This window comes from Pteropus alecto, unplaced genomic scaffold (genome assembly GCF_000325575.1).
Source record: "Pteropus alecto unplaced genomic scaffold, ASM32557v1 scaffold279, whole genome shotgun sequence".
NCBI lineage: Eukaryota > Metazoa > Chordata > Mammalia > Chiroptera > Pteropodidae > Pteropus > Pteropus alecto.
The window spans coordinates 812,255-829,269 of NW_006443262.1; the positions used below are offsets into that span (position 1 = coordinate 812,255).

Below are 17,015 nucleotides of genomic sequence, written 5' to 3' on the forward strand. Positions count from 1 at the left end.
AGTATGCACATGCTTACTGTGTTTGAGAAACCTCAAGGACATCTGTGTCCTAAAGCAGGATGTCTAAAGGTGAAGATGATAGGGGAGGAAGACAGAGAAGTAACAGGTGGCCAGATCATGTAGGACCTTTTAGGCCAAGGCAAGGAATTTGAACTTTGTTATGAGACATATGAAAAAGTATTAGAGGATTTTTTAAGAGTGACATGATCTGATTTACATTTTAAAATAGCCACTGTGACAAAGAGCAAGGCATAAATAGAAACTAGATATTGTTAATATTGAATATCATATTGAATGATATTGTTGAAGTGATTTAGCAAAGAGATGATACAAGCTCAGACTGGGACAGTGGTGGGGAAAGAGGGTGTAAAGAAGGTAGATTCTAGGTTCACAAGATAGAATCATCAGAATGTGCTCCTGGACTGGATGTGATAAATTAGAGAAAGATAGACATCAAAGACAATCCAAGTTTTTTGACTTGAGAAGCTGAATGATAATCATTAACATTAACTGAGATGAGAAAAACGGTGAGAAGAGTGGGTTTAAGGTGAAAGTCAACAATTCAGTTTTGACATGGTAAACATGATATACTTATTCAATATTCAAGTGGAGATGTTAGGTAGGCTATTGGAAATATTATATAGGAATTCAAGGGAGAAGTCAGTCTGTAGCTATGTGTAATGACTGTATTATAAGATGTTTATCAAATAGGTATTTCCAATAGTAAAAATTTAAATATCCAAAAACAATGGATTGCAAATATACAACAAGGTAGGTAATCTAGCTCAACATCTTTGCTCATAGCCACTGCCCCATAAACTGTCATGCACTCTCTAATAGGTACAAGTATGAAAGTGTTGTCCAGAAAGATTACAAACCTATTAAAGGTCAAGTCATATTTTGTCTTCATATCCTATACAGCATTTCGATCTTGATATCTTACACAGAATTTCTTGATTTGAATTCTGGCAATAGAGCTGTCTACTATACACACTTTATTATAAGCATCTTATGATTTTTTTAGAGACTACTTGACTATAATCCTTTAACATCTAGTATTTCAGTTCTGGCTATTGCACAGAAATAGAGAAATTTTTTGGAGGAGTGTTAATTCTTTTATGAGCTAATTGTATTTCATTATGGTTTCTGAACCTGCCTTATTCTTATTATTATATAGTAATGATAATTTTGATTATAGTATTTAAAATAAAAATCAAATTGTTGGTGGAAGATTGCACTATAATTAAAATAACAAAAATAAAACTTATTTTAATATGCTTTATTTAATAAATTTACCCCCTCTATTTTCCAAACTTCATTCCTCACAAGAGATCATCTTTATTGATTAGGTCCATGGCATGTTATTGTCTATTAGAAACCAAATATTTCTAGAGATCACCATTGCCAGGTTAGTTGGTAGCCAACAGATGTATAACCAACAGATAGACACAGAGATAAAAATAGAAAATAAGTGCATGTGTTTAAGCAAACAGATTTTTTTTTATGCTGTAAGGATTATTTAAACAGTTGCAGACATCAGTCTTGATGTCCCACATTCTTTCCCCAGTTGAAGCATTGATTAATGAAAAATACAGATCAAAGGAAATTACATCTGGCTTTGTTCAGAAATTTCGTAATAACTGTGACTGCTTCCATGATTAAGACTATGGCTTTGAAATTAGTCTTATATTTTATCTTGGTTTAAATATATTTAAGAATAGTGATTTTAAAAAGAGGTACCATTAGCAAGTATTATCATAAGACCGTGTTGCTTATTCTTTAGGAATGACAGTTATTTTCAAACCTAATACATTCAGGGCATTTTGTCACACAGGATGTGTTATTGGCTATTCCCATATCATGTGTGCATTTTTACAAATAGCTTTTGAAAACATATAAATAGAACACACACATTAGTCCAGATTTTATTTATTTGAAATAAATATTACTGTTACTCTATGTATACAAAACTCTGCCATAGCAACCCTAGATTATTATGAGGATTGAGTATCTGAGGAAAAAAAAAATTTTCCTTTCACACAAAGAAACAATATGAAGGTGATAGGATCTCTGTCACAACGTCCAGTTTGAGTATTGATTGTGTACCATGCTACAGAATTAAAGTTGGAAAGAGTTTGAGGATTCAGCTGTGTATTTACATATACTGACCTAAGGTCCAGAGAAACAAGATGACTCACTCAAGATATGCAGAACGAAACTGAGATTAGACTCTAAATCCTGTTACTGCAGTTGAATATGTTTTTCTATGACACACGCATGTACATGTTCAGTAGCATATGCTGTCTCTGATTTAATGCAACACATACTATGGAAACCCCTGTCAATTAAATTTAACTCAATATCCCACCTTCCTTCTAACTCATTCAGTGAGAGTAACTGGTGGGGATTTTGCTGTGCTGAATTTTAGAGAGAATGCTGCTTTCCACTATAATTTATTATTGCCTTGGTTCTTGTGACTGTTATAGTTTCCTTATACTGTTCTTAGATGAACTCAACATGATTTCTCTTTCATCTCAATACTATTCTATGCATTTATCTCACAAATAAATTTTGTTTAAATGCAGCTCATTTTGTACAATGATGGAACTACCAGTTATACAGTGGGATATACTACATTTGTGCAATAAACATCCCGATATTATATAGTTTCAATAACATAGCACTGAAATCAGTTCTCCACACCAACATTGCATAGGTCTCTATTTTTCTTTAATTTTTATAGTGTTCTTCATATATAAAAAAAATTACTCAAGGCATTATACCCACTGATATTAGACAACTAGTCTTTTCTAGCCTGTGTGTACAATAACAGTCATTTATAATTTTTTTCAAATACATTTAGTATACAATATTATAGTAGTCTCAGGTGTATAACATGGTGATTAGACATTTATATAACTTACAAAGTGATCACTCTGATAGATTTAGTATCCATCTTACACAATACATAGTTATTGCAGTATTATTGAGCAAATTCTCTATGCTGTAATTTATACCCCCATGATTAATTTTCTTACTGGCAATTTGCAAATATTAATCTCTTTCCTGTTTTTATCCATTCTCCTAATATGGAAACCATCAAAATGTTCTCTCTATCTATGAGTTTGTTTCTGTTTTGTTTGTTCATTTATTTTGGTTTTTAGATTCCACATGTAAGTGAAATCATATGGTATTTGTCTTTCTCTGTTTGACTTATTTCACTTAACATAATACTGTCTAGGTCCATTCACGTTGTTGCAGATGGCAAGATTTCATTCATTTTTTATGGCTGAGTAATATTTCATTGTGTATATGTACCTCCTCTTCTTTATCCATTCATCCATTGATGGACACCCAGGTTACCTCCATATCTTGGCTATTGTAAATAATGCTGCAATGAACATATGGATTTCTTTGGATGACTATCCAGAAGGGGATTACTGGGTCCTTCTTGTCTCTTGTTGTAGCTTTTGTTTTAAAGTCTATTATGTCTGGTATAAGTATTGCTACCTCACCTTTTTTTTTCATTTCCATTTTTATAAAATATCTTTTCCATCCCTTTGCTTTCGATCTGTGTGTGTCTTTCAATCTAGAGTGAGTCTCTTCTAGGCAGCATATGTAAGGGTCTTGTTTTCATATTCATTCATCTACCCTGTGTCTTTTGATCAAAGCATTTAATCCATTTACATTTAAAGTAATGATTAATAGATATGTAGTTATTGCCATTTTTATTATTCATATATTTGATATTTTTCATTTTTCTTCTTTTTAAAGAAGCCCCTTAACATTACTTGTATTAGTGTTTGGTAGTGATGAATTCCTTTAGCACTGTCTTGACTGAAAAACTCTTTATCTGCCCTTCAATTCTAAATAATAGCTTTGCTGAATAATATTCGTTGTAGGCTTTGCTTTTCGTCACTGAATATTTTATGCCAATCCCTCTGGCCTTCAAAATTTCTGTTGAGAAATTAGCTGACAGTCTTATGCGAGCTCCCTTACAGCCTGTCTCTTGCTGCTTTTAAGATTCTCTTTTTGTCTTGAACATTTGGCATTTTAATTATGATGTATCTTGGTGTGGGCCTGTTGGGGTTCATCTTGTTTGGAACCCACCGCGCTTCCTGGGTTTGTATGTCTATCTCCTTCACCAGGTTAGGGAAGTTTTCCATCATTATTTCATCAAATAGGTTTTCAATCCCTTGCACTTTCTTTTCTCCTTCTAGTACTTCTATGATAAAAATGTTGGTATGCTTGATGTTGTTTTCAAGACCCCTTAAACTATCCTTATTTTTTGTATTCTTCTTTCTTGTTGCTGTTCTGATTAGGTGTTTTCTGCTACCTTGTCTTCCAAATCGCTGATTCGATCCTCTGCTTCATCTAATCTACTATTGATTCCCTCTAATGTATTCTTCATTTCAGTTATTGTATTTTTCATTTCTGACTGGTTCTTTTTTATGTTTTGTATCACTTTGTTAAAGTTCTCACTGAGTTCATGTGTTCTTCCCTTAAGTTCATTGAGCATCCTTATAACCAGTGTTTTGAACTGCCTTTGGTAGATTGCTTGTCTTCATTTTGTTTAGCTCTTTTTTTTGGAGCTTTGTTCTGTTCTTTCATTTGGGACATGGTTTTGTTTTTTGTTTTTTGTTTTTGCCTTCCCATATTGGCTGTTTCCCTGTGTTGTTTCCATGTATTATTGGAGCTTTGTCCTGTTCTTTCACTTGGAATATGTTTCTTTGTCTCCCTGTATTATGTAGAGCTGCTATGTCTCCCGGTCTTAGTAGAGTGGCTTTATGTAATAGGTGTGTTGTGGGGCTAAGTGACACAGTTTTCCTGGTCACCTGAGCCAAGTGCTCCAGGTATGTCCCTTGTGTATGCCCTCCTGTTGTAATTGAGACTTAGTTGCTAATTGCACACCAATAGGAGGACTTGACCCTTGGGCTGATTAGTTGTGAGGACTGGCCAGTGAGGGGCCAACCCTATGGAGCAAAATTTGCTTTAGCAGAACTCTGGGTGCCTACTCAGTATGGCATTGGGTGTGTCATCCTCAGTGCAGCCCTAGTTGGTGCTCCAGCTGTCTAAAACCAGCCACTGGTCATGCCATCCCTGGGGCCTCCTAGAAGAGATCCACCATAGGCCAAGTTCAGCCACAGCCTCTGTGCTTCCCCAGGCCACCTGGCATGAGCCATCAAGCAATTTGCAGATGGCCACCATCTGCACTGGACTTGGAGGTTCCTAGAGAGGGCAAGCCACAAACCGTGCCAGCATTGGGGCTACTCAGCAAGAGGTACAGGATATGCTGAGGCCAGATGCTGATTGTTTAGATTTTGTGGACCTTTGAGAGATTTTAGGAAAGTACACAGCATGAACCAAGACAGCCTATTTGCATGGAAAAGCCATTGGTAGCAGCTTAAGTGGTACCACAAGTTGGGTGGGGCAGAGTCTCAGAGGATTATCAGGGTGGATGTTGTCTCTTGTTATAGCCTTTGTATGTCCAGTATAGCCAGATTGATGGAGACTCATATATGGTGCCAGCCTGTGACTGTAATCTGAGAGAGGGGAAGACTCAAGAAAAAAACAATGGATTCTGCCAACACTTCTGTCTGGGAGAAAGTTGCCCCTCCAGCCCTTGCCCTGAAGTCAAACAATTCAGTTTCTCCTTTTATGTTCCTACTTTTTATATGGCTTCCCCAGTGCTAGAGCTAAAAGCAAGTGAGTCTGTCAATGAGTGAATTTGCACATGGGTCCAGCCTCCCTCTGTCTCACTCAGCCACAATCCCTGTTTCTATTATGGGAAAGATAATAGTGATATAAATGGCAAACAGCCAGAAGTTGTGGGAACTTCTCTTCCCAGCACTGGAATCCTGGGCCGGGGAGCACCATGTGGGCCTGGTACCCCTCACTTGTCTTGGGGGACATCCACAGCCAAGATAGCCTTCTTGATTTTTAATCAACTCATGTGAGTGTTTGACCAGTCCAATCTGCATCTGCCCTTCCTACCAGTCTCAAGGTGGCTCCTTCTGTATGTTTTTATTTGTAGGACTTCTGTTTAGCTAGACTTCAGGCAATTCTCAGTAATGGTTGTTCTGTAGTTTAGTTGTAATTTTGATGTGGTTGTGAGAGGAGGCAAGCACATTTATTTGGTTTACTACTAAGTGTTTAACTACTCCGCCATCTTGACCAGAACTCCTATTTTTTTAAATGGGTTAATATTTTTGCATCCTGGGAAAATATTATACTTCCCTAAGAATTCATCTCCATTCTGACTGCTGTCATTGCTTTGCTGTCATTGTTATTTCTCATCATTGTCAGGCTTAATGTGTCGTTGTTATCAGTCTCTCTGAACTGAGTTGGGGGTTCTCATTGATCTCTGGCATTTTCATATTTTGGACTATAAACCCACTATGCAGAATATATTGGAAGATTTGGAAATCTTTTCCTATAATTATGGTATCAAGTCTCTGGAATTTGAATAGTGTTCTTTGTCATCTAGGGAAAAATGTTGATATAGTATATTCTGGAGCAGATTCATCATCTGCCCACAAAAGACTCCAATTGACAATCTGGAAGACTTCAAATAGTGTCAAATTGTAAGTGTTTTACATGACCTGGAAGCCTAGATCAGCACCAGCTACTAGTTTACTCATTGCCCTTTGTGCTAGACTAAGTGTTACTGAATGTGACCTTTCACAAGTATCAACTGGTAATAACTCACATTTTTGGAGCATTTTATGTAGCAGGGCTTATTTTAAGTCCATTTCACATATTACCTCAATTGATCCTCACAAACCTTTGACATCAGTATTTTATTATCTTCATTTTACAGATGAGGACACAGGCCCAGGGAATGCATATATCTGTTCAGGTCACACAGCTAGCCAATGAGGGAATTGGGATTTGAACCCCAGCAGTGGGATTGTACAACCTGGCTTCTTCACCTCTGTACTCTGATCCTTGGTTTGAAAATATTATTTACTTGTGTTAATTACTTAGTGCATTCCTAAAAGTTGGTTTAAATTATGTTTCCGTTTTTAGTTCTTTTTGATATAATCTATTTACCTTATCTATTTTATATCACTGTATTATTCATCTCTATATCCTGATTTGTAATCACTAAAAAGCAAACAATACTTGATTTTTCTATATGAGAATGATGCTTAAATAAAAAGACAAAAGCGCAAATATTTTTTTCACTAACTTCTGCTATTGAGAAAATAGACTTACCTCAGAAATTTCTAAATATAGTAATAGTTCACTTTTATTTGACCTTGGAATATAAAATATTCAGTATATGTGATTTTTTCACATAACTTAACTTTTCAAATGCCAGTTCTGAAAAAACATAATATTTTCAAATATTTCTAAAATGAAATCTTCCCTGCCTTCTTATACAGAAAATAACAAGTTGGACAATTTTTTTTCTTTTATGACTCAGGTTTATGATGGTGAATGCCTCCTTTACTATTTGGTAACTAACTTCTGCCTATTTTTTATCTTTTTTCTTTCCTTGGTACATTGTCATCAGCTGTCATTTTTTTTTTCTATTTTGAGTGGATTTCCTTCTAAAATACTTTCCCCCAACACTAATCATATTTGCTACATCAAGTGCCCTGTGTTGATAATAAAACAATCACACTTGTTAGTACATACACATAAAATAAAAGTAAATAACTCATGACAGGAATAAAAATAGAGGGTTTAGTGTGCTTATTATTACTATTTTCTCGATTCAGAAACATTTTTCTATCACTTCAAAATTATGGCCTCTGGACAAGGAAAATATTACCGAGTATTGAAAATATGTTGTAAATATAGAATTAAATATATAAATATATATGTCTCTGTGTAAAAATATAATACTGACTACACAAGCCTCTTTTATAATATGCTTTTAATCCTATTACCTTTCTGAAGTAGTTGTGGTCTAAAGGCAAATTATGTTATGTAGAATTCCTTTTGCTTTTAAGGGATTTTGATAATTCTATTGCTTTAGGGATGAAACAATATAATAAATGCATCAGGCTTAAAAATACACAAGGCTAGTCACATTGTAACAATTATTTGAAAATAGATTTTTATTTTTTTGTTTGTTCATAGCTTGAATATCTAAATGAAAAACAAACTGAAATCTTATGGTAGGTTTCTTGTTGAATTTTATTTAACTGTGTGGATAATGTGAATAACACATGTACGAGAAGATTAATTAGTGATTATTTTGCCGAGAAACATAATATTGTGAAGCCATCTGGTGTGCCATTACTGGGAGGGTAATCTTGATGGATCCCTCATTAAACTTTCAACACTTTGTTCCAAGACTATCAGTGGTCTTCTGGATTCTTATTAGCTTAAAATAGTGCTGAGATTCAGGAGCAGCAGGACCCTCGGGAAGTTTAGCTTCATGTTTATCACTAACGATAAACAATTCAACCTTGAGAACACTATCTCAAGCCCACTCTAAGATCTCTTAGCAACATTTATGCCATTTATATCACTATTATCTTTCCCATAATAGAATACCTGCAATAGCCCCACCTCAAAAGCTTATAAAAGTATTTTGAAAGATCATGAACATTTACATAATCTTAGAAGAGCTAAACAAGCTCTTCATCATCACAACATAAAATAACTAGTAATTTTCATGTTTTTCATATTATTTTTGTGTCATTTATTTTTAAATTTACTTATACACTCATTCAGCAATAATTGATTTGATTGTTACTTTTGCTATTGCTATACTAAGCTTCTAGCCTTAAATGAAGCAGAAAATTTACCCCATCTCCCTGATTTTTCATCTGAGCATTTATCCTGTTCTGATGCTATGTTCTCTGGAGGCCCTGTAACAGAGCATGCAACTTTTATAATCTCAATCTCTTTAGGTTACTATTTGACCAATGACCTCAAAATCATTTAAAAGCTTTATTAGAAATTGAGTCCTCTTAAATATTATGTTAAATGGTTTGATTTGACCACTACATCTGAGGTATGTGTGAACCACATGGAAACAAATTTTTATCTTATTGATACCCCCACAAATACATATCTACTGAATTCAAGGCATTTTGAAAATTTATCAAAACCAATCTTTCTATTAATAAAATAATGAAGCATGACTATCTCTTGGCAGGGTAGTGAAATGAGAATTTATATCATCAAATCAAACAAAAATAAAGTATTGCATATTTGAGTTAAAAAGGAAATAGAGATTAGTAGCTGATTCACTCTATTATTCTTATCAACTAACATTTATGTAGGTGTACTTATGGTAAGGCTACATGAAGCAAACCTGCACCTAGCTCTCTAGACATGCATGCTCCATCACAGAGTTAGTACTGAGGGATGCATGAATGTAAGAACGTGCTTGTGTTCATTTACCTCTGGTTTTCTTTTCTGTGGCTTAGTTATATATTTACTTTCACTACATTTTTATAATCATCATCAACACTTTAGCATTCAACTCTTTTTGTTGTCTTTTTGTTTTATTTTAGTCACAACTTTCCTATGCTTAAGAGTTCAGAAGGTCTTTACTATTTATCTTTCTGGGCATCTCCATTTTCCTTTTTTTGTATCTGTACTCTTCAAACTTCCTCACGTGCCATAAGTCAATTTATCTTTCTGGAAAACAGTGATAATAATATTTTCCTAGGCCACAGACTGCTGGGAATAAAATGAATAAAGATGGCTGTAACAGAATAGGTGGGCCACCTAGTTTTGAAATCCTAAAATGGATATAATACATTGCTCTCCTCAGTGCTACCCTACAAGAGCATCCAGGAAGTCAGAACAAGATCAAGGCTATAAGCACATGCTCACTGCTATGAGCCAGCAATCCTCAAAGATCCTCTTACCATTTTAATTTTATAGATAATACAAAAAGGAGATGTAAGTGGCTGATGCTATTAGAACTGCCAGCTTCTTGCACTCAGCCTAATTGAAGGCAAATTTGAAAGTAGATTTCTTGAAAGTACTTTGGAGAAAAGTAAAAATCATTCAGTATGTAAATAACGAAGTATAATAGCAACGTATATCACATATCTACTATCACAAGGCACCATTCCAACTTCTTTACATATATTATTATTTGATTCTCATACCAATTTTGTAAAATAGCTTTATTAACCTTTATCAATAGATGAGAGGCACAGAGAATTTAAGTAACAAAAGCTAGTGAGTATCTCCAAGGTTTTTTTTTCTTCCTACAACTCATGCCAGCTCCTGAGTTTTAATAAGAATCACAGAATATGTGAGTATATAGTTGTAGGCAGCAGAGGTTTTAAGAAGACTTTGACTTTGAATTAAAAGGGAGGAGAGAGGATGAAATGAACAGATAAGCCCCACACCTACATGTGGTGGTTAAAAATCAGGAGGGATAATTTGGTTGTGGAAGTCTCCTCTTTGGCTCCCAATCCAAGATTTCAGTGCTGAGAAGATAAGTCCCCATAACTTCTGGCTGTGAAAACCAGAGGACATTGTGAGCACATATGGGGAGGAACTGAATTATCTGGCGTCAGGACAAAGGCTAGAAGAGAAACTTTCCCCCAGAGAAATGTTGGCAGAAGCCATTGTTCCTTTGTTGTACCTTTCCACTAAATCACCTGCAAATGCAGGTGGGCACTTATATCTGAGTCTCCATTAATCTGTCTAGCACCCTTCGAACTGCCCTGGTGATTCCCTGAGACCCTTCCCCACCCAACTTGCAGACCCATCCAAGCTGTTTTCAGGGCCTTTTCCACACAAATGGCCTATTTTGGTTCATACTACAAACTTCCCTAAAATCTCTCAAAGGTTTACGAACCTAAACAAGCAACTTCTGGCCTCAGCATTCTCTTTAACTTTTGCTAAGTGGCCCCAAGCCCGACACTAGTGCCATCCAGCCTCAGTTTGCAGATCAGCCTCTCCCAGGCACTTCCAACCCCAGCACAAGTGGCAACCATCTGAAGATCACTTTGTATCATACACAGAGTGACTCTGGGCAAGGTACAGGCAGTGCTTACCTTGGGTTGGACCAGAGCCCTTCTCACAAGGTCCCAGGATGAACACATTCAATAGCCAGCTTTGGATCACACCAGAGCACCTCTCAACCACCTCCACAAATGACACACACAAAGGGCAGACTTGGAAGGAACTAGAGATCCACTAAAGCAAATTCCAAATGTGCCCTTGCACACATCCCCTGCACTGTATCATGACAACTTCTCATAGTTAATCAGCCTGAGGGCCAGTCCCTCCCACTGATGTGCCAACAGCAATCAAGGCACAACTATAACAGGACGACATGCATAACTCACTCAGAGAAACCTCTGGAGCATGCAGCTCAGGTGATGAGGGAGACTGCACCACAGAGCTCCACAACACACCTACTATTATTATTTATATTTATGTTCTTTTTTTTCTTTCTTCTTCTCAAAAGATTCCCTTTAACATTTCTTGTAATATCAGCTTTGTGGTAATGAATTCCTTAGCTTTTTCCTGTCTGGGAAGATTTTTACTTACTAAGGCCACTCTACCAAGACTGGGAGACATGGAAGATCTACCTAATATATATATATAAAATAAAAAATAAAAAATAAAAAAACAGGGTATGGCTAAAATGAGGAGACAAAAGAAACATGCCCCAAATGAAAAAACAGAACAAAGCTCCAGAAAAAGAACCAAACAAAATGGAGACAAGAAATCTACTAAATATAGAATTCAAAACACTGGTAATAAGGATGCTCCATAAACTTAGGGGAAGAGTAAATGAACTCAATGAGAAGTTTAATAAAGTGATAGAAAACATTAAAATGGAGATAGGAAACATAAAAAAGAACCAGTCAGAAATGAATACTACAATAACTGAAATAAAGAATTCATTAGAGGGAATGAACACTAGATTAGATGAAGCAGAGGATCGAATCAGCAATTTGGAAGACAAGGTAGCAGAAAATATCCAAGCAGAACATCAAAAAATTAAAATTATTTAAAAGATACGGATAGTTTAAGGAACCTCTGGCACAGCATCAAGCATACCAACATTCATTCTTAAAGGTACCAGAAAGGTAAGAGAGAGAGCAAGAAATTGAAAACCTATTTAAACAAATAATGACTGAAACTTTCCTAACCTGGTGAAGAAAATAAACATATAAGCTCAGAAAGTGCAGAGAGTCCCAAACAAAATGAACCCAAGCAAGACTACCCCAAGACACATCATAATTAAAATGCAAAGGTTAAAGACAAAGAGAATCTTTAAAGCAGCAAGAGAAAGGCAATTAGTTAACTATAAGGGAGCTCCCATAAGACTGTCAGCTGATTTCTCAACAGAAACTTTGCAGGCCAGAAGGGATTAGCACAAAATGGTCATAGTGATGAAAAGCAAGGACATACAACCAAGATTACTCTACCCAGTAAGGCTTTCATTTAGAATCAAAGGATAGATAAAGATCTCACCAGACAGGAAAAAGCTAAAGGATTTCATCATCACCAAGCTGGTACTATAAGAAATGTAAAAGGACTCCTTTGAGAAGAAGGAGAAGTAAAAAAAGAACATAAATATAAACAATAAAAAGGCAATAACTGTGCACTTATCAATAATCACTTTAAATGTAAATGGGTAAATGCACCAATCAAAAGACATAGGGTAGCTAAATGAATAAGAAAACAAGACCCATACATATGTTGTAGATAAGAGACCACAGTCTGAAAGTAAAGGGATGAAAAATGATACTTTATGCAAATAGAAATAAAAATAAAGCTGGGATAGCAATACTTATATTAGACAAATAGACTCTAAAAAGAAGGACCTAGAAATTCCACTTCTGGGTATTTATCCAAGGAAACCCAAAACACTAATTTGAAAAGACATATGCATCCTTATATTCATTGCAGCATTAATTACAATAGCTAATAAATGGAATCAAAAGATGGATGGATAAAAAAGATGGATGGATAAAAAAGTGGTACATATATACAATGGAAAATTACTCAGCCATAAAAAAGAATGAAATCTTGCTATCTGCAAAAACTTGAGTGGATCTAGATGGTATTATGCTAAGTGAAATAAGTCAGACAGATAAATACAAATACCATATAATTTCACTAAGATGTGGAATCTACAAAAAAAATAATAATAAATGAACAAACAAAACAGAAACAAACTCATAAATACAGAGAATATTTTGATGGTTGCCAGATGAGATGGGGTTTGGAGGAATGGATAAAAAAAGGGGATGAGATTAAGATTTGCAAATTGCCAGTTATAAAATCATTCATGGGAGTGTAAAGCACAGCATAGGGAATATAGTCAATAATATTGTAATAACTATGTTTGGTGTCAGATGGATACTAGACATAAGGATGATCAGTTTATAAGTTATATAAATGTCTAATCACCTTGTTGTACACCTGAAACTAATATAACATTGTATTCAGTTGTTTAAAACTAACATAAAATAAAATGTTTGTAAGATATTAGATAACAATGAAAAGGAACACCATAGTAACACATAACAGATAAAATTTAGCAATTATTTTATTATTAGCCAATATAATATGGATAAGGGAGAAAAGGAAGAGGTCCTTATGCTTAGCTGTGTTCTTATGCTTAACTTAGTGGCATAGTGACTCAGTACTAGTTGGAGTTTCGAAGCTCTCCATGATCAATGGCTTTAGATAAAAATTCACATAGTCCTGGAACTGCTATGGGAATCCTAGAATTAAAGAATCATTTTAGCTACTTATTTAAGAAACAGAAACAAACTTATAAATAAGTTGTGTATAAAGGTACAGAAACAGAAATACATCTAACTTTTTTGTATTTGTATATACACATATGCTTATGTTAGACTAAAAAACTATTTTGCATAGTTTCATATTTTCTAGACTTCCAGTTAGCAAACTTATGTTGTCCCTCCACAAATGCAGTGATAATTCTATTAAATGTTATTAATCCTTTCGTTGGAAGAAATTGTTGACTAATGTAGATATATGACTTACAATATTATGTTCCAACTACTTCCCAGCCTATTGGGAAAATATGTTTTCATTGTCAAATAAACCTCTTCCTAGCCCGTATCTGTAACGTTGGATATAGAATAGTAAAAGCTAGAGCAGTTTGGATGATCACAGGACTGTAGGCCCATTCAATGCAGCATAAATTGCTCTTGATGCCTTAGCATTCCCTGTTAGCATTACATAATAATGATCCCCATCATTAGAAAAAGTGCTGATAGTATTTGATATTTATGATACAAGCCAAGGGGTGATACAAGTGTGAACACTTTTATAATTTTAAAGTGCTATATGAAAGGCAAATAAAATTTTTTGTGGATATATGGATGAAAATGAACATATAGAATATATTCCATCTATAAAATGAAGGATTCTGTGACTTCATAAAAATCCTACAATTTCAAAGTTTCATAACTTTATGTTTTCATGGGCTTGTCTTCACGGGATGAGGTCGATCACTGCACAGTCACTGCCAGGAACCCGAAACATTTTAGTACCTTGTGTAAAAGAGCTGCGCAAAGAAGACAAAGTACAAAACACAGTTTTTCAGGATGCTGAGAATTTGGATGAAAGAATGTGTTCAAAAGAGAACATGACAAAATCGTACACCCCTGTAAATCAATATATTTTTTAAAGTTTTTATTTTTGTTTGTTTTCATGAAACAGTGGAGGCACTTCATTTGGGGACATTAATGGCTGCCCATGGCTACTTCTTTCCAATCTCAGATCACGTCCTCACACTCAAGGATGATGGCACCTTTTACCGATTTCAAGTAAGTTCAATAAAATATTTTTTAACAGTAAAATAGAAGTCTTTATTTTGCTTGTTAATTGTTTTGACAGAAAATTTGAAAACGATGACTTATTTAACTTAGGCTAGTTAGAATCTAATTATTAAATTAAAGACATAAATCAATAGAACAAAGAAAAATAAAGTATGCTTACTTAAGATGATTTGTGAAAGCTAAATTGTGTGATGACTAAAGTTATAATTTATATAAAAGATGAAAGAAATTCAGACAATAACGTATGGAGTTAATGAAAATAGGGGAGTTCTTCATCTGTAAGTTACATTTAGCTACTAGGAAAGAAATTAAAATATGTAACTAAAGTTATTATACTCTAGACCCCACCTGCGATCCAGAATTATCTTCAGTTCAAGCAAACTCCCATAGAATGCTTGAAGCTCCAGGATAGAATTTAGCTAATTATACAAACCCTCTACAAGTTGGTATCTGCATGATGCTTTATGTGTGTATATTCATCTGAGACAAGAGGACACCATAGATAACTTGCAAACTGACAAGACTCATTCTAGGTCATTTTCAAGTGAGACTTGGTGTTATTCCGTCAGGAAATGATTGTGGCCTCTTATTTCAGTCACTGAGCATGCAGTTGACACGAGTTCACAAGGAGTTATCTCAAATGTATTCTACATTTTATTAGACATTATGATTCATTAATAACTGACTAGTTTCTAGCCTATAAAATTAAGTCTCATAAGATGGGAAAGGGGTTGGGAATAGGTACAAAGGGGGAAGAGATTAAGAAGTACAAATTGGTACTTACAAAATAGTCATGGAGATGTAAAGTATGACATAAGAATATAGTCAATAATATTGTACTATGTATGGTGTCAGATGAGTACTAGATTTATTGGGGCGATCACTTCACTTATATAAATGTCTAATCACCATGTTGTATACCCAAACTAATATAATATTATATGCCAACCATAATTTAAAAAATAGAAATATATATCAAATAAATAAGTAAGAAAGTAAGTAAGTAAGTAAGTAAGTAAATAAATAAATAAATAAACCTTAAGGCACATAAAAATGCCAGATTTCAAACTCTAGCCTAATTCCTATAGATATTTTTGGAAGAGTCTCACTATTGTCCACCTTTCAGACATTGGAACATTCTTCTCATTTGTTTTGAATATTATTAGATGTTCAATATCTAAGTCAATGATTAAACAGTAATTTGGGCACCTACGAACTTGTTTGGGAAAACTGAGAACAAAGAGGGAACATGTTTTTAAATATTGTTCTCAAAGATCATAGTTCCCTTCAGAACACTCTCACTGTCTCTTCCTTTCGACTCTTTTATCCAAGGCAAATAACCATAGAACTTTTTGCACTGAAAAAATAGAGAATAAAGCAACCTCCCTAAATTGTGATACTGATCTAAGTATTCAAGCAAGTTAAATTACTTAAATTATTTAATTTTAAAAGAGTTTAAAAGAATGGAAATATATCCTTTATGCAGTTAAAGTAATGGTAGCTCAAAACAATTGGTTAAGTTAGAGTAACTTGGATTCCTACAGATAACATTTTAATAAATAAAAATTATTGGTGATTAGTAAACAATTTATTCTAGTGTTATGAACACTTTTTGATTTTTAAAGGAGTTACTTTTCTATTGCAGGATTACATTTTTTTATATATTATTTACATATAGAGTATAAGTAAACCTCTAGTAAAATTTCTAATAAAATTTTCGCAATTTTATCCATCTTCACAATGTTACAAGTAAAACCATGCATGCATAGAAGAACATATCTGTAAGAAAAGCATTGAATATAGGCTGTCTCAAGAATTAGCTAATTCAAAATGTTTTCTTAAACTAGCTCAGACATGGCCCAAAATTAGTGATGATGGCTTGAATTAGCATAATGTGTAAACTTAAACTCTGTTCTTGTCATTCTCAGACTGAAATCAATAGATAGACAAGGTTTAAATATCTTAGTTCTGTTCATGGAGAGAATAAGAAACTATTTTTAAAGAGTGTTATCAAAGGAATGGGTGCAAATAATAACTAAATGACATCAGTACTAAGTATATGCAAAGGATCATCAAGTTCAACATGCCTAGATAGAAGACAATCTTTTAAAATACACTATGTAATGTTAAATATTAAATGATAACCATTTTAATGACCCAGACACATTTGAAATAAGATCTAAATATGACATACTTGTAATCTAATAACCATAGAATCTTAAAACCAAAATGAAAAAAAAGAAAACAGAAAAG

General features: G+C 34.3%; 1 protein-coding gene across 6 annotated transcripts in view; it reads left to right on the forward strand.

Moving 5' to 3' along the window:
• RGS7 (regulator of G protein signaling 7) overlaps positions 1–17,015 on the forward strand; it is a 525,681-nt gene that overhangs the window by 366,644 nt on the left and 142,022 nt on the right. For 5 of the 6 annotated variants that reach the window (XM_025041211.1, XM_025041212.1, XM_006924123.1 and 2 more), the window contains one exon: positions 14,644–14,750. The exons of the other annotated variant lie outside the window; for it this stretch is intronic. In XM_025041211.1, coding sequence (XP_024896979.1) covers positions 14,644–14,750 — 107 coding nt within the window. The remainder of the gene's footprint in view (positions 1–14,643; positions 14,751–17,015) is intronic. 6 annotated transcript variants of the gene reach the window in all.